Source organism: Dreissena polymorpha, chromosome 2 (genome assembly GCF_020536995.1).
Source record: "Dreissena polymorpha isolate Duluth1 chromosome 2, UMN_Dpol_1.0, whole genome shotgun sequence".
NCBI lineage: Eukaryota > Metazoa > Mollusca > Bivalvia > Myida > Dreissenidae > Dreissena > Dreissena polymorpha.
The window spans coordinates 57214615-57229260 of record NC_068356.1 but is presented as its reverse complement, the minus strand read 5'-3'; the positions used below and the strand labels follow the sequence as shown (position 1 = coordinate 57229260).

Here is a 14646-nt window from a genome sequence, read left to right as displayed (position 1 = left end):
TCGGAGTTTGCTTCTTTGATATCTTTGAGTTTGCCAAAACTTGAGTGGGGAGTATTTACCAAAGAAATACTGTAAGCGATGAAATACCAAAGAATGCATTGACTTGTATTTAAGTGGAAACATAATACAGTCCGACGTGTAGACAGTTCATAAATAAAATATTGTTTGACTTTTTTCAAAATACCGATATTAGTTTAGCTACGCCCGTTAATGCACAGTATTTCGTAAGTTTCAGTACAATCGTCACAGCTTTAATCAGTGCGCGATCTTCATAACGTCAGTATGAAAAATGCAAACTTGAAGCAATTATTTTTTCGGTAAGGCTGTTTGTAGAATTTTACTATGGATCGAATCACTACAAAGCGGCTTGTATCGCTGTTCTTCTGGAGTAAAAAAATCTTAAAAGCAAGTTGAATGCCTTATTTAGTTATTTATACGCTTTAATCAATATGCACATTTTAACGTTAGTATCTGCGTTTGGATAGCAAGTGCAATATATCCATCGTTAAACTGAAACACTTGATGTTATTTTTAATTAATCTTATGGGATCTGAACACCCAGACCATATCGATATGCATGATGATCGATATGTGTTTGATCTGGTACGTATTACTTACAAATTACTACAACAACGCAAACGTGAACGATTACCAAACGGACTTTATTTGTTATGGATTTCTAACAGAATCAACCTAACAGATTGGGAAATTATGATAAAAATCAAGAGCTTATTAGCATCTTGTTAATTTAAGTTATTTTAAGTTATTTTATTATGCCTGAATCGATATTGAAAATGTGTGCGCCAACAAAACCAAACGTAACACACATCACGGTAATTAAGCGCGTGATTTATAAATTATACAGAAATAGCAAATGTAAAACTTCAAATGCACTTCGCAACCAGCATTGGATTTTTTTATAGAAAAAAATCACAACATATGTAACATTTCATTTGAGTATTGTTTACATGATGCAGTGATATGATATGATTTCACCAATTCATTTGTAAGACGCGTGAACTAATTATTTATTTACTGCTTGCCTGATGTTTTCCTTTTAATTAATGCAGAACTTTTATTTTAATTAAGTTGTTCTCGACGTTTTGTAATAAAACATTGTGGGTGTACCAAATTATAGGAATCGCCATTGTGACCACTCCCAGTCATTGACGTCCATTTCGTGCAGAGCGGGTGCCGGAGGTTGTAGGTGTGAGTCCGGGGGTCGTTCTTACGTGTCCGGTTGCCAATTGTGTAAATTGTTCAATCGAAAAATACCGATTGAGGTCCTGCAAATCGGCCAGCGTAAAGAAAAAAAAGAGAGATTCATTAGAAAAGAAGAGTCATAAGTCAATACGCGTGACGGGACTCGTGAGTAGTGACACTAATGCGCTGTCAAACACCTATAGATAACAGATGTTATCTATAGGTCTTTGGCGCTGTCAACCATTCTGTGAATTGCATTCACGTGTTCCCGTCGATCATAACCTTAAACTGTTATAAAAACATTGGGCAAAGCAATATATGTTCATTCCGCAGTGTGCGCGTCAGTTTAAAAAGCCATATGCTCCGTCGGCTAATAAACCTTTGCAACTCAATGTGGGAAAGACAGTTTTTGCGAGATTTGAAGTTTTTTTACCAAGGGACACGACTGTTGAATATGCAGAACAACGTAGGGTTATCTCTCCTGTGTGTGTCATTGAATTTCTCGTTTGTCCGATGGCAATACTATTGAATTGCTTGAACATTGTTGTTGTTCGTATTGTCTTGTAGATTATTAGTTGAATGTGATATATTTGCTTATTTATTATTAAAATGGTATTTGAATATTGGTCTTTATCGATATCAATTTTATATTTCTGAGTATAATGCACGTATAATTAATCCAAACTATATACTGTATCGATATCAATTTTATATTACTGAGCATATAATTAATGCACGTATAATTAATCTAAACTATATGAAAACTATCCGTTTGTGTTTATATTTCAATGTGCTGTGTCTCCTTTATATATCGATAATCAAACCGCAGACTTGGAAAATACGAACATCACATATAATAGCATACAAGATAAAACGTTGACAAAACATATCAAGTCTGCGTGATGGAGTGGTATCATGTTTAAAGCATTGTTTTTAACCCATTTATGCCTAATGAACTCTCCCATCCTTCTTAATTGGATCAGTTTATTTCCAAAATTAGGGATGTCAAGTATATTTATTTCTATATTTAGAATATTTCTTACAGAAATTCCTTTAAGCAAACAGCGCAGACCCTGATGAGACTCCGCATCATGCGGCGTCTTATCTGGGTCTACGCTGTTTGCTAAGTCTTTTTTTAGACGCTAGGCTTAAATGGGTTAAAGGACATTTGCTTGAATCTTGGCGAACGTGATGTTGTTTTTCTTTAACTCATTTAAGATTATTCCCGATATCGCTGTAATAGCAGTGAGCAAGTTAAAATACTTTAAACTCATACACATGTCCGTGAACATTTAACCATGTTAATTCCCAATCCCAATACTGTCCCGGACAGTTTACAAATCGTCCCGGACGGTTTCTAAACTGTCCCGGACAGTTTAGAATAGTTTTGGACCAGTTCGTACACCATATAACTCCATGGACAAACCCTTCAACTACCGTAACTCGGTCCTCTGAGATTTGGTGCACTTCAAACGGGGATTCTTTGGATGCGTATGGCACGGCGGTGTTAATTAAGCCCCAATGGTCATCATTTGAGCAGGTACCACTTAAAAGAACCCCGGGTACCGGTATACTAAAATTAACCTCGGGTACGGAACATACGCTTAAAGGCGATTGCCATCCTTCGGAGTACTTTTTAAGTATACTTTAGACACGGACTCTAGATTACATTTCAATATACACTCCGTGACTTTAGAGTCCCCGGGGAACTTTTAAGTGGTACCTGAACCGACAATCACCAATCGAGCGTTAATTAGACAGATTACCGTAACAATAAGGCTAATCAGGAACGACACTTCACTGGATTGTCCCTAAGCTAGAAGAGTATTTCGTTAAATGAAAATTACCATAAACGCGGAAAATGTCGTCTCTGATGAGCCTGTGAAGACTGTGCAGTCTAATCTGGGACGACACTTTACGCACATGCATGAAAGTCCTGTGTTTCAAGAGCGAAGCTTACGCGCTTTATGGGATAGATTTGTGTGCTTATAAAACGACGGCAATGTGTGAGGAATAAGTGTAATAAACGATTTTCTGATCAATTAAGTTCGGCGGTGCCTTGACAAGATGTGCAGAACTATGCATATGGGCATGGTCGAAAGTTTTTGTCAAATAAAAAGAAACACTTAATTCACGTAGACTAGTGGTACCAGGGGTGAAATCGATTATGGACGGTGTACTGGATCATGGGTTATCAGTGCATCATGGCATACCGTGTAATTTGTGTAGCACAAGGAATGCTCTAAACCAATACGGGAGACTAGACACGCGCTCAAAAGCGCAACCTATGTGCCGCATGTGTGCGTTACTAAAAGAGATGGCGATTTGAAAGCCCAAATCGTTGAGCAATCGACCACGTGCAAGTGTGGCTCAATGGGTCATTGTCGACCTGAAATGGCCCACAAGTCACCTGGGGTCGGTGACTAGAATTAAGCCAATTCTTGTCACCCTAGGGTGACTTCAAGCCGACGCTTGTCACCCCAGGTTGACATGAAGCCGATTGTAGTCACCCGGGGGTGACATGAAGCCGATTCTTGTCACCCGAGGTTGACTTCAAGCCGATTCTAGTCACCCTCGAAATCAACATAAAGTCACATTCGGCAACAATTTTACTTTTTCAACAAAAAATACCGGACATTATTTGGTCGTTCATGTGCGAGGGACTTTGTGTTCAAATACTATAAAAACTAAATTAGAGCTAAATGTTTAAAAAAAACTATTTTATTAGATACCTGGATGCGTAGCCGTTTGAAAAAAAAAATACACGGGTGATAAGAAGCCGATTCGTGTCACCTATCTATCTATCTTATCTCTATCTGGGGTGAAGCCATGAAGCAATTTCTAGTTACCCAGGGTAACTAGAATCGGCTTGAAGTCACCCAGGGTGACATGAATCGGCTTCTAGTCACCCCGGGTGACTTGTGGCCCATTTCAGGCCGACAATGACCCAATGATCGCAAGTGTGTGATTTTTAGATGGGCGCTTTAGCGCCCGTCTAAAGTGCTTAGTGTAAAATTCAGGTCGATACGGCCTAGGTATGATTAACCCAATACCAGCTTGCGTATTCGCGCAAGAAAGAGTTGTATAATTTATGCAAGAGTTTTGAGTTCTCCAATTATGTGTATTCACAAATGGAAACATTATATTAATATCGTGTTACTTTCAATATTTTCGAACGGTGTTTAATAGAAAAAAATCAATAAACAATGATCGTATTGTACGTGTCGCGGGGGAGATTGTTTATGAATGATTAAAATAGTTCACTTTCTGCTGCGTGTGCGTGACGTAGTATTTTCGCTCAGCTCATTCATAAATCTGGGGCTGGCGATAAACAAAGGGGAGTCCGTGTGAGAATAACGCAGTAGTATAAGGTTACGCTTGTTTATATTCACAGGTCTCAATTAATAATACGTTGACCACGAGTTCAACAATTATTACAGGGATACGATAGACAACATACAAAAATGTTTCATTATCGCTGAAACTGTTAAAAAAACATTTAAATATAACAATAATATTCTCTAAAAAATGTAGTCTTGCTGTTTTGAAATAAGGTTTGAAATTTTGTTTTTTAAATAACTTAATTCAAAACAAAAGTTAAATTATAGTTTTTTACTTGTTAGTCGCATATTTACCGCATTATAATGTGTGTTATAATAGGCAAACCATACATTAGTAAAATTCAATCTGCCTTCGCACATAGAAGGAATGGGTCAATTAGATGCTGCGTTTCCTTTGCTTACTTCAGTTAGAGGTCAATTATTTACGTAATAGCAATCACAAGGCTCCGACTTCAAAGGATTTGCGGAGCGTTCTTACATAATAAAAGTCGTAGTCGCATGGTATTTGCGTTTTGCGTCCTATTTGGTCACGTGGTTCTTTTTCCTGGTTGTTTTGGCATTCATGATATGAGGCTATTAATAGATGCGCCTGTCGATAAACAAAGGAAAGTTTACGGGTTATAACAACGCAATAGGTTACGCTCTCGCATACAACTCAATGACGTAGTACAGGTCGTAAATTGAGAGATTCGGGAAAAAGTTGACGCTTATTTATATTCTCAATTTATAAAACGTTGAACATAAGTTCAAATATAACTTCAGCGATACGATAGACAAAAAAAAGTTTCATAATTGCTAAACCCGAATATAACAAACAATTTATAATAATAATACGAATGCAATAGTAGAAGGTTAGTAGAAGGTTAAGCTTGTTTATATTCACAGTTTTCAATACATAGACAGTTGGATATGAGTTCATCAATTACTACAGGCATACTATAGGCAACCTCGAAAATGCTTTTTAATCGCTAAAACCGAAAACAACTTAATATATTATATTAAATATATTTATAGCAATAAATGTCTTAAAAATGTAGTCGGCGTATACGCTGACTTTGAAATAAAGTAAGCAATTTACTTTTCTAAATAATTAAATACAATTAAACAAAAGTTAAACTATTGTGTTGTGTTTTTCACTTGTAAGCTGCATATTCACCGCATGAAATGTGTGTTAGCATTGTCAAACCACACATTAGTGTGAGTAAATAAAAAATATACTACGGGAGAGCACTTCATATGTGTCCTCATATGCCTTGTTATGAGTATCTTTCTTCACTATCGAAATATATCGTATGTTTATATTTTATTTAAACGCAGTTTTCTTTCGACACATTTAAATCACACGTCAATAGCGCCGTCATGCGAAAACGGGTCTTATGCGTTTCGGCAAGCGTTTGTTAAACCCAACATGTGCTTTTGCGCAGTCAGGCCATAGGGGATGCTGTTCGCTTTAAAATCACTCAATATGTTATGTTTCTCCTTACCAGAAGGAGGGATAGCTGAGTGGGCTATTTATATGATGGACGCATATGGAATAAGACCCATTTTCGCATGACGAGGGTCATTACAAATCTCATTGCGAATTGAAAATGCCACATTTAAGAACAATGCTTTTTGATACAAAATTGAATTGAAAATAGCAAACTTATTAATAATGGCAGCCTATCCACACATTAAGGAATGATTTCCAGACGTGCTGACCAAGAACGGCAAACATTGTGGTATGATAATTAAACGATTTTCTCTTATCGTGACACTATACTATTTCGCTAATGATTGTTTTCTCATCTTGGAGGCGAAAGTGAAATTCTGCGAGATGGATTGTAACGCGTAGTTGTAACAGGGCCACAATTTGTGTCGTTTGAGCATACAGAGAGTAGTCCGGAATTCCTTACACTGAACAGTGCTACATCCTTTGAATTGAGCACATACGCAGTGATGTAGCAAAAATTCAGAGGTTGTATCTCGAATCAGCTTATTAAATATTCGAAAATATTCATGCGTGTCTGTTGGCGTTATGTAAAAGTCACTAAGATGAAAACTGAAACAGCTACGCCTAAAAGCGCATTAGTGCTCTATACCTATGTTTATGTTAGCGTTGTTGACACCGTGTGAACTGCTCGGGTAATAAGTAAAGCATAAACAGCAATGTTTATATACTTTTATTCCTCCATATACAAGATACGTAGATTGTTGTATATTTTGAATTTGTATATGGTGTCAAAAATCAAAAGTTTTGTACACGGAACTTTCATTATGAATTTATATTCTTGGTGTGATAGTCATTTGATATTAGAAAAAAATATTCCTTTAATATGATGGTGACTGCAAATTTTCTTTATATTAAGTTATCATTACCATTTTCATCATACTTTCTATGCTTTCAGAACTTCCAAAAAGCATGTTGTTTTTATTTTGTCTAAGTTATTTCTATGAAATAATAAGGATGATAAAAAGTGCACACAAAACTCGACCCGTGCGCTATGACACACACTTTATAAAGTTGAATGGCGTGTGTTCATTTCAAACTTGCGATTGATTTTCAAAAATGAATTGCGTGTTAAATTATGCAATAGCGAACATCTTCAGTGCCTTCAGCGCTTTGATTAATATTTTTTGCCATAAGTATAACTAAAATATTATTTACCGCGTCCTAGATTTTGACCTCAAATGTATCTGGCATTTCACATTTTATTAGGCACAGGCAGCAGTATCATAAAAAAAAAAAAATTCCCCCCCCCCCCCCCGGACCATACCCCCCCCCCCACCCCCGAGCTTACCCCAGGGGTTCCAGATTGTTAAATGTACACCTATTGTGTATGGTTTAACTTTCCAACAACGAATATTGACAAAAAATAACAGTTTAAAAAAAATACCCCTCTTATAGGTATTATATATACACAAGGTATGAAACGCACTATATGCCTATTGCTGAAAGATTGTGGAACACTGGACGCGACCTTTTTCATCGAAAACACACATGTTCCCATGCAGTTGCCGACAAAGTCCAAGTGGATACGTTAAAAGACAGTAAAAGAAACGAGATTACACTACTAACCGATCTCCTGCTCGGCTTATAACTTTAATATTCAATTAAATTCGACTTTCTCGCTACATGTCTGTGTTTTGCTGTCATATTTTGTCAATCGAATACTCGGTTCTAAAACGCCATATCATTGGCCAACACAATGAGAACAACCAACCAGATGACGTGTTATAAAATTAAAATGGTGTACATGTGTAGATGAAACATCGAGTGACATATAGCGAGAAAGTCAAATTTAATTGAATATTAAAGTTATTAGCCGAGCAGGAGATCGGTTAGTAGTGTAATCTCGTTTTATTTACTGTCTTTTAACGAATCAAGTTGCATTTTGTCGGCAACTGCATGGGAACATGTGTGTTTTCGATGAAAAAGGGCACGTCCAGTGTTACACAATCTTTCAGCAATAGGCATATAGTGCGTTTCATACCTTGTGTATATATAATACCTATAAGAGGTTTTTTTTAAACTGTTATTTTTTGTCAATATTCGTTGTTGGAAAGTTAAACCATACACAATAGGTGTACATTTAACAATCTGGAACCCCTGGGGTAAGCTCGGGGGGGGGGGGGGGGTATGGTCCGGGGGGGGGGGACAATTTTTTTCTTTTTTTTATGATACTGCTGCCTGTGTTATTAGGGACACCTAGATGAAGAACATACATGTTTAAAGAAATTAAACTGGAAACTTAAAAACACACAAACTGAAACTTCAACTGCACCAGTACAAATTGCAAAACTCCAACTTTCAGCTTTTGACCCGCTGGATACAAATAAAAGCTCAAAGCATTGAAGAAGAACGTAAAATAATTAATAGCGGAGTACTAACTATGTTTAGTATGATTTATTTATGAAATAAACTTCTTTGACTTTAGAAGCTCATTGCCATGACTGCCTGAACATCAGCACAACATTAATTTTATTATCTGAGCAAACCAGTTTGCTGGTTCCAGACACAACAAAAGCAGGGTAGTCATAAGTAGCAATTGCCAATAAAGTAAATGAAGCCTTGAAACTTGCAAAAGCTAATAAGGGACTACAATTTCCGCCTTGCTGTCTGCTTAGGCTAATCAGGGATGACAATTTGCGTGAAGTGGATCTTCGCCAAGAAGAGACTTCCTTTAAACTCAAAATTCCATCATAGCGGAAAGTGTAGCCCTGATGAGCCTGTGCAGAGTGCATAGGCTATATGGGACAACACTTAACAGACATGCAGAGTGCATAGGCTATATGGGACAACATTTAACAGACATGCAGAGTGCATAGGCTATATGGGACAACATTTAACAGACATGCAGAGTGCATAGGCTATATGGGACAACACTTAACAGACATGCAGAGTGCATAGGCTATATGGGACAACATTTAACAGACATGCAGAGTGCATAGGCTATATGGGACAACATTTAACAGACATGCAGAGTGCATAGGCTATATGGGACAACATTTAACAGACATGCAGAGTGCATAGGCTATATGGGACAACATTTAACAGACATGCAGAGTGCATAGGCTATATGGGACAACATTTAACAGACATGCAGAGTGCATAGGCTATATGGGACAACACTTAACAGACATGCAGAGTGCATAGGCTATATGGGACAACACTTAACAGACATGCAGAGTGCATAGGCTATATGGGACAACACTTAACAGACATGCAAAGTGCATAGGCTATATGAGACAACACTAAACAGACATGCAGAGTGCATAGGCTATGTGGGACAACACTTAACAGACATGCAGAGTGCATAGGCTATATGGGACAACACTGAACAGACATGCAGAGTGCATAGGCTATATGGGACAACACTTAACAGACATGCAGAGTGCATAGGCTATGTGGGACAACACTTAACAGACATGCAGAGTGCATAGGCTATATGGGACAACACTTAACAGACATGCAGAGTGCATAGGCTATGTGGGACAACACTTAACAGACATGCAGAGTGCATAGGCTATATGGGACAACACTTAACAGACATGCAGAGTGCAAAGGCTATGTGGGACAACACTTTACAGACATGCAGAGTGCATAGGCTATGTGGGACAACACTTAACAGACATGCAGAGTGCATAGGCTATGTGGGACAACACTTAACAGACATGCAGAGTGCATAGGCTATATGGGACAACACTTAACAGACATGCAGAGTGCATAGGCTATATGGGACAACACTTATCAGACAGGCAATAAATCCAGCCATTCCAGAGGCTCAATCGTTTTGAAAATTAATTTTTTTTTTCAGGAACCGGGATTGGTCACAGAGGAACCTGTTAGAAGTTAGAACCTTTGCCAAATAGCTACGGTTTTTATGAACATGGCTTGATTCAAATGATTGTGACAATCTGAATAGCTGTAGTTGTTGTTGTTTTTTCAGAACTTGTCAGCTTCCATCTGCCTATGATTTTGAGGCGTTTTATTCGGGTTGCCCAGTCTGTTGTACCTAGATCAGGATTACTGCATTCTGAGACCTGCCCATGTACTACCATGTCCAGAAAACCTGGCGTCAGTGCAAAAGATGTTGTACATGATACAGAAAACAACGAGTTTTATATACAGCTTAATGGTAAATACTAAATGGAATTCACAATAAGCCATCATTAACTTAATATTGAGTTATTTTTAATAGATTTTTTTTATAATACCAGTGTTTAGTAGTACTGGCTTTTTAATGAAATAGTCTTCAAAAGTCTGCACACTTTCTGCTTTTGTGGTATGTTATGCTTTTAAGCAAAAATCTATTTAAGGCAGAAAGTGTCGTTCTGATTAGACTGCACAGGTTTATCTGGGCGGACACTAAACGCACAGGCATTAAGCCCAGATTTCCTAGAACAAGGTTCAAATGGTTTGCTATGCTATAAATCCTCATGAGAGAAGTACTGTCATGCGTAAAGATTAGCCTCGGCAGTCCACACAGGGATGTTAATTTCTGCTTTAATAGTATTCTTTGTTTAAAAGAAGTATTTCTTAGCAAAAATCCCGTTTAGGTGGAACGCGTTGTCCCTGCTTAGCCTGTGCAGACTGCACAGGCTCATCTGGGACAACACTTCGTACGCATTCATTAAGCCAAAATTTCTGAGAACAAAGCTTTGTTACCTCACTAGCAACAGCTATTTGACCAGGGGCCTGGCAAATGCCTAAGGATTCAAAGCTATCTAGCCCTTTATCACAGATTATATGTTTAAAAACATACTTATTACATATACAGCACATAGATTTTTTAATGAGTTGACATGGTTGAGATCATTTCTCTTTTAGAAGGGGGCATAGAAGGAAAGGCATATCTGCAGTACAGTTTCATCAAGCCTGATTATGTAGATCTGCAACACACAGTGGTCCCAGCAGAGTTCCAAAACAGGGGAATTGCTAAGGTTCTAGCTCAGGTAAATAGTCAGTCTTTAGACATGTTGGTTTTGTAGTGTAAGTTTTAGCAAGTGATGTTAAATGTTTGGAAAGTTTTGCATACATTTTATATTTAATCTTGCTTGCATCAAAAGCTCAATGCTTATTGAGATGCTTTTTTTGTATGTTTCCTGGGCAGAACCAATACTTTGGGTAATTTCTTGAGAACAATCCAAGAGTGGAGATAAAAACCGACTTTCTGTTCATTAGGTGAGAACAAAATCCACTACGCCACCATGACCATCAAGACTTCCCACTAGACATGGAATATGGGCCTCGTTTTGGGAACAGCATATAAATGCATGTGCATAAACTTAAAGTGATGTCCCAGATTAAAATGTGCTTTCAGCACAGGCTAATCTGGGACCAATCTTGACGCACATGCATTAATCCTAAATTCAAGGCTTACTTTCATTGGGCCACGTACTATCATTGGGCCACGTACTATCATTGGGCCACGTACTATCATTGGGCCACGTACAATCATTGGGCCATGTACAATCATTGGGCCACGTACTATCATTGGGCCACGTACTATCATTGGGCAACGTACTATCATTGGGCCACGTACTATCATTGGGCCACGTACTATCATTGGGCCACGTACTATCTTTGGGCCACGTACTATCATTGGGCCACGTACTATCATAACAAAATGATATTTGTCAATTAAATGAAGTATTGTAATTGATGGCCTAGAAAAACATTGTATAGAAATTAGTGTTGATATTTTTTATTGTGGTATTATTTGACTGCATATTTCAGACGGTGTTTGACCATTTTGTATCCAAGGGGATGTCCATAAGACCTACCTGCAGTTACCTTCAGAAGTTTTACAACGATAATCCACTACCCGAGTATCAGGCCAAAGTGAGACTATGATTGGCTGAGTGGTTTACATTTATCAAATAACAACTATCGTACCAACATGAAAGGATTTTGCTTATGAGGATTTATTGTTTTGAAAATTGATATCCTCGCACTGCAGGCAATATAAACTTGACATGACACCACCTGTATATTCCTCTTGATATATGTAGCAGAATTACACTACGATCATGTGGATGTATTTGAATACAATATAAAGTGCTCATAATTTTGTCAGTAACTGACAACTGCTGTGCTAATCACAGAGGGAAAATTGCCTTAGAAATAATTTCAAGACACAATTTTTAGGACTTGGTTGAAAAAATATTCGAAAACCCTAAGCACTTTATGTATGCTATCATAGATCATGAGTATCGGGTTGATAATTTAAGCTTTAGCTGGTGTATACTGTATTGGACTTGCCAGTATGATGAAATTGTGTCTTATGCCATGTGTGGCCAGAGTAGTTCTAGAACAGACTCGGCCATTGCACATTATAGTCAGGGGCTAACCTGTAAGTTATTAAGTCACACATAGTTACATGGTCTCATTAGCGGACAGGGTAGGTCCCATTATAGTCAGGAGCTAACCTGTAAGTTATTAAGTCACACATAGTTACATGGTCTCATTAGGCGACAGGGTAGGTCCTGATCAGACTGCGCAGGCTGGTCTGGAGCTAGGCTGGGCACATATGGCAAAATTCAGTTATACTTTAAATTTATTTCTTCATTTTTAGCTCGGCTGTTTTCGGAGAAAACCCTAGGTATTGTCATAGCCAGTTCGCCGTCAGCCGTAGGCGTCGTGCTAAAACCTTAACATTGGCTCTAAAATCAGAGTGCTTCCACCTACAACTTTGAAACTTCATATGTAGATGCACCTTGATGAGTTTTACACGCCACACCCATTTTTGGGTCACTAGGTCAAAGGTCACTGTGACCTCTAATATAAAACTTTAACATAGGCTCTAAAGTCAAAGTGCTTCCACCTACAACTTTGAAACTTCATATGTACATGCACCTTGATGAGTTCTACACGCCGCACCCATTTTTGGGTCACTAGGTCAAAGGTCAAGGTCTCTGTGACCTCTAAAAAAAAATAATCTGACAAGCTTTCGCAGCCAAGCGTGGCACCCGTTATGGGGTGCTCTTGTAATTCCTTAAATGTATAACTTCTTTTTTTATTGATAAAATTGTTTATTGTAGCATTAAATTGTCTTGTTATTTGTTATATATTCATATTTAACAACTACAAAACCACTTTTCAGTTGGTTGATATTTGTGTCTGTTAAACTTTGTCTACCTGACAACAAGATTTGCAGAATTGTGAACACTTAAAGGGACTTGATTACAAGTTTGCAAAATCATGCATCACATGATAGAATAATTCAGTCTTTGTAAAACTGAATATCAGTTTTTGGAAAATTTTAACAACCCACAATTCTTTACTAACATGTGTTTACTAAGAAAAATCCACTTATATTGTTATCTAAGCATGAAGTTTCAAAATAAATTTAAGAATAAACAACTAACAGAGTAATTAAATATAAGTCCAAAATATGGACAATTATTTTATTTTATATCTGAACATTCCGAAGTTCATGACAAAGTAATCTATTATAAAACACAAAACAGCATTCAACAAGTGTTACAGAAATGCAATCGCATTATGTAGTAACAAATTAAATCCAGTTACAAAATGAATGTTTTTTTATCCTCACAAAACAGAAATCAAATGTAAAGATAACTTCACGTAGAGCATCAATTTAAGTTAATACAAAAGAAAATATGAAGAAATCAAGTCAATACAAATTTTAAAAGACAAAGCCCATACTAAAATACTATGACAGGCAAACCATTGCTAAGAAATTGAGCATACCTTTTGTACACTATGATTTTTTGGATACTATGGCTACTGATCAGAAAAAACAAATAATGCTGAACTTGCAATTATGAGACTGATCTTTTAAACAAGAGGGCCTGAAAGGCCCAAAGTCGCTCACCTGAGATAACAAGATATTATTGGGACAAATCTTCTTACAAAGTTTCATGAAGATCGGAAAATAAATGTGGCCTCTAGAGTGTTAACAAGTTTTTACTTTAGCCATATAAGGAAAAATGCCCCACCCCCTGGCAGCCATGTTTTTAAACCAACAGGCATCATTTTTGAACTCGTCCAAAATATTATGGGGATTAATATTTTGACCAAGTTTCATGAACATCGGACAGTAAATGTGGCCTCTAGAGTGTTAACAAGATTTTACCATAAATATAAGGAAAAATGCCCCACCCCTTGGAAGCCATGTTTTCAAGCAAACATAATTATTTTCAAACTCGTCCAAGATATCATTGAGACCAATCTTCTGATCAAATTTCATGAAAATTGGACAATAAATGTGGCCTCTAGAGTTTTAACAAGGTTTTACTATAGCCATATATACATGTAGCAATATAAGGAAAAATGCCCCGCCCCCTGATGGCCATGTTTTTAAAGCAACCAAAACCATTTTCGATCTCATCCAAGATATCATTGGGACAAATTTTCTGACAAAGTTTCACGATGATCGGAAAATAAAAGTTACCTCTAGAGTGTTAACAAGGTTTTACTATCGCCATATAAGGAAAAATGCCCGCCCCCGTGGTGGCCATGTTTTTCAACCAACCAGCATCATTTTATAACCCTTCCAAGATATTACTGGGATGAATCTTCTGACTGAGTTTCATGAAGATCGGACTATAAATGTGGCCTCTAGAGTGTTAACAAGATTTTACTTTAGCCATATAA

General features: G+C 37.3%; 1 protein-coding gene across 5 annotated transcripts; it reads left to right on the top strand.

Annotated features, from left to right (window-relative positions):
- Nucleotides 1-244: 244 nt before the first annotated feature.
- LOC127867185 (protein NATD1-like) lies at nt 245-13074 on the top strand. Of its 5 annotated transcripts, XR_008043345.1 has the most exons (5): nt 4139-4163; nt 9974-10162; nt 10855-10979; nt 11764-12431; nt 12510-13074. XR_008043345.1 is itself a non-coding variant. In XM_052408239.1 (4 exons), exons 2-4 carry the CDS (start codon nt 9997-9999, stop codon nt 11878-11880), a joined length of 408 nt encoding a protein of 135 aa, XP_052264199.1. In that variant the 5' UTR covers nt 245-317; nt 9974-9996; the 3' UTR covers nt 11881-13074. The 5 variants fall into 5 exon arrangements, 4 of the variants coding, with proteins under 4 accessions (XP_052264199.1, XP_052264197.1, XP_052264196.1 ...); XM_052408239.1 differs by lacking the exon at nt 4139-4163 and adding an exon at nt 245-317 and having other exon boundaries at nt 11764-13074; XM_052408237.1 differs by lacking the exon at nt 4139-4163 and adding an exon at nt 261-405 and having other exon boundaries at nt 11764-13074.
- The last annotated feature ends 1572 nt before the right edge of the window (nt 13075-14646 follow it).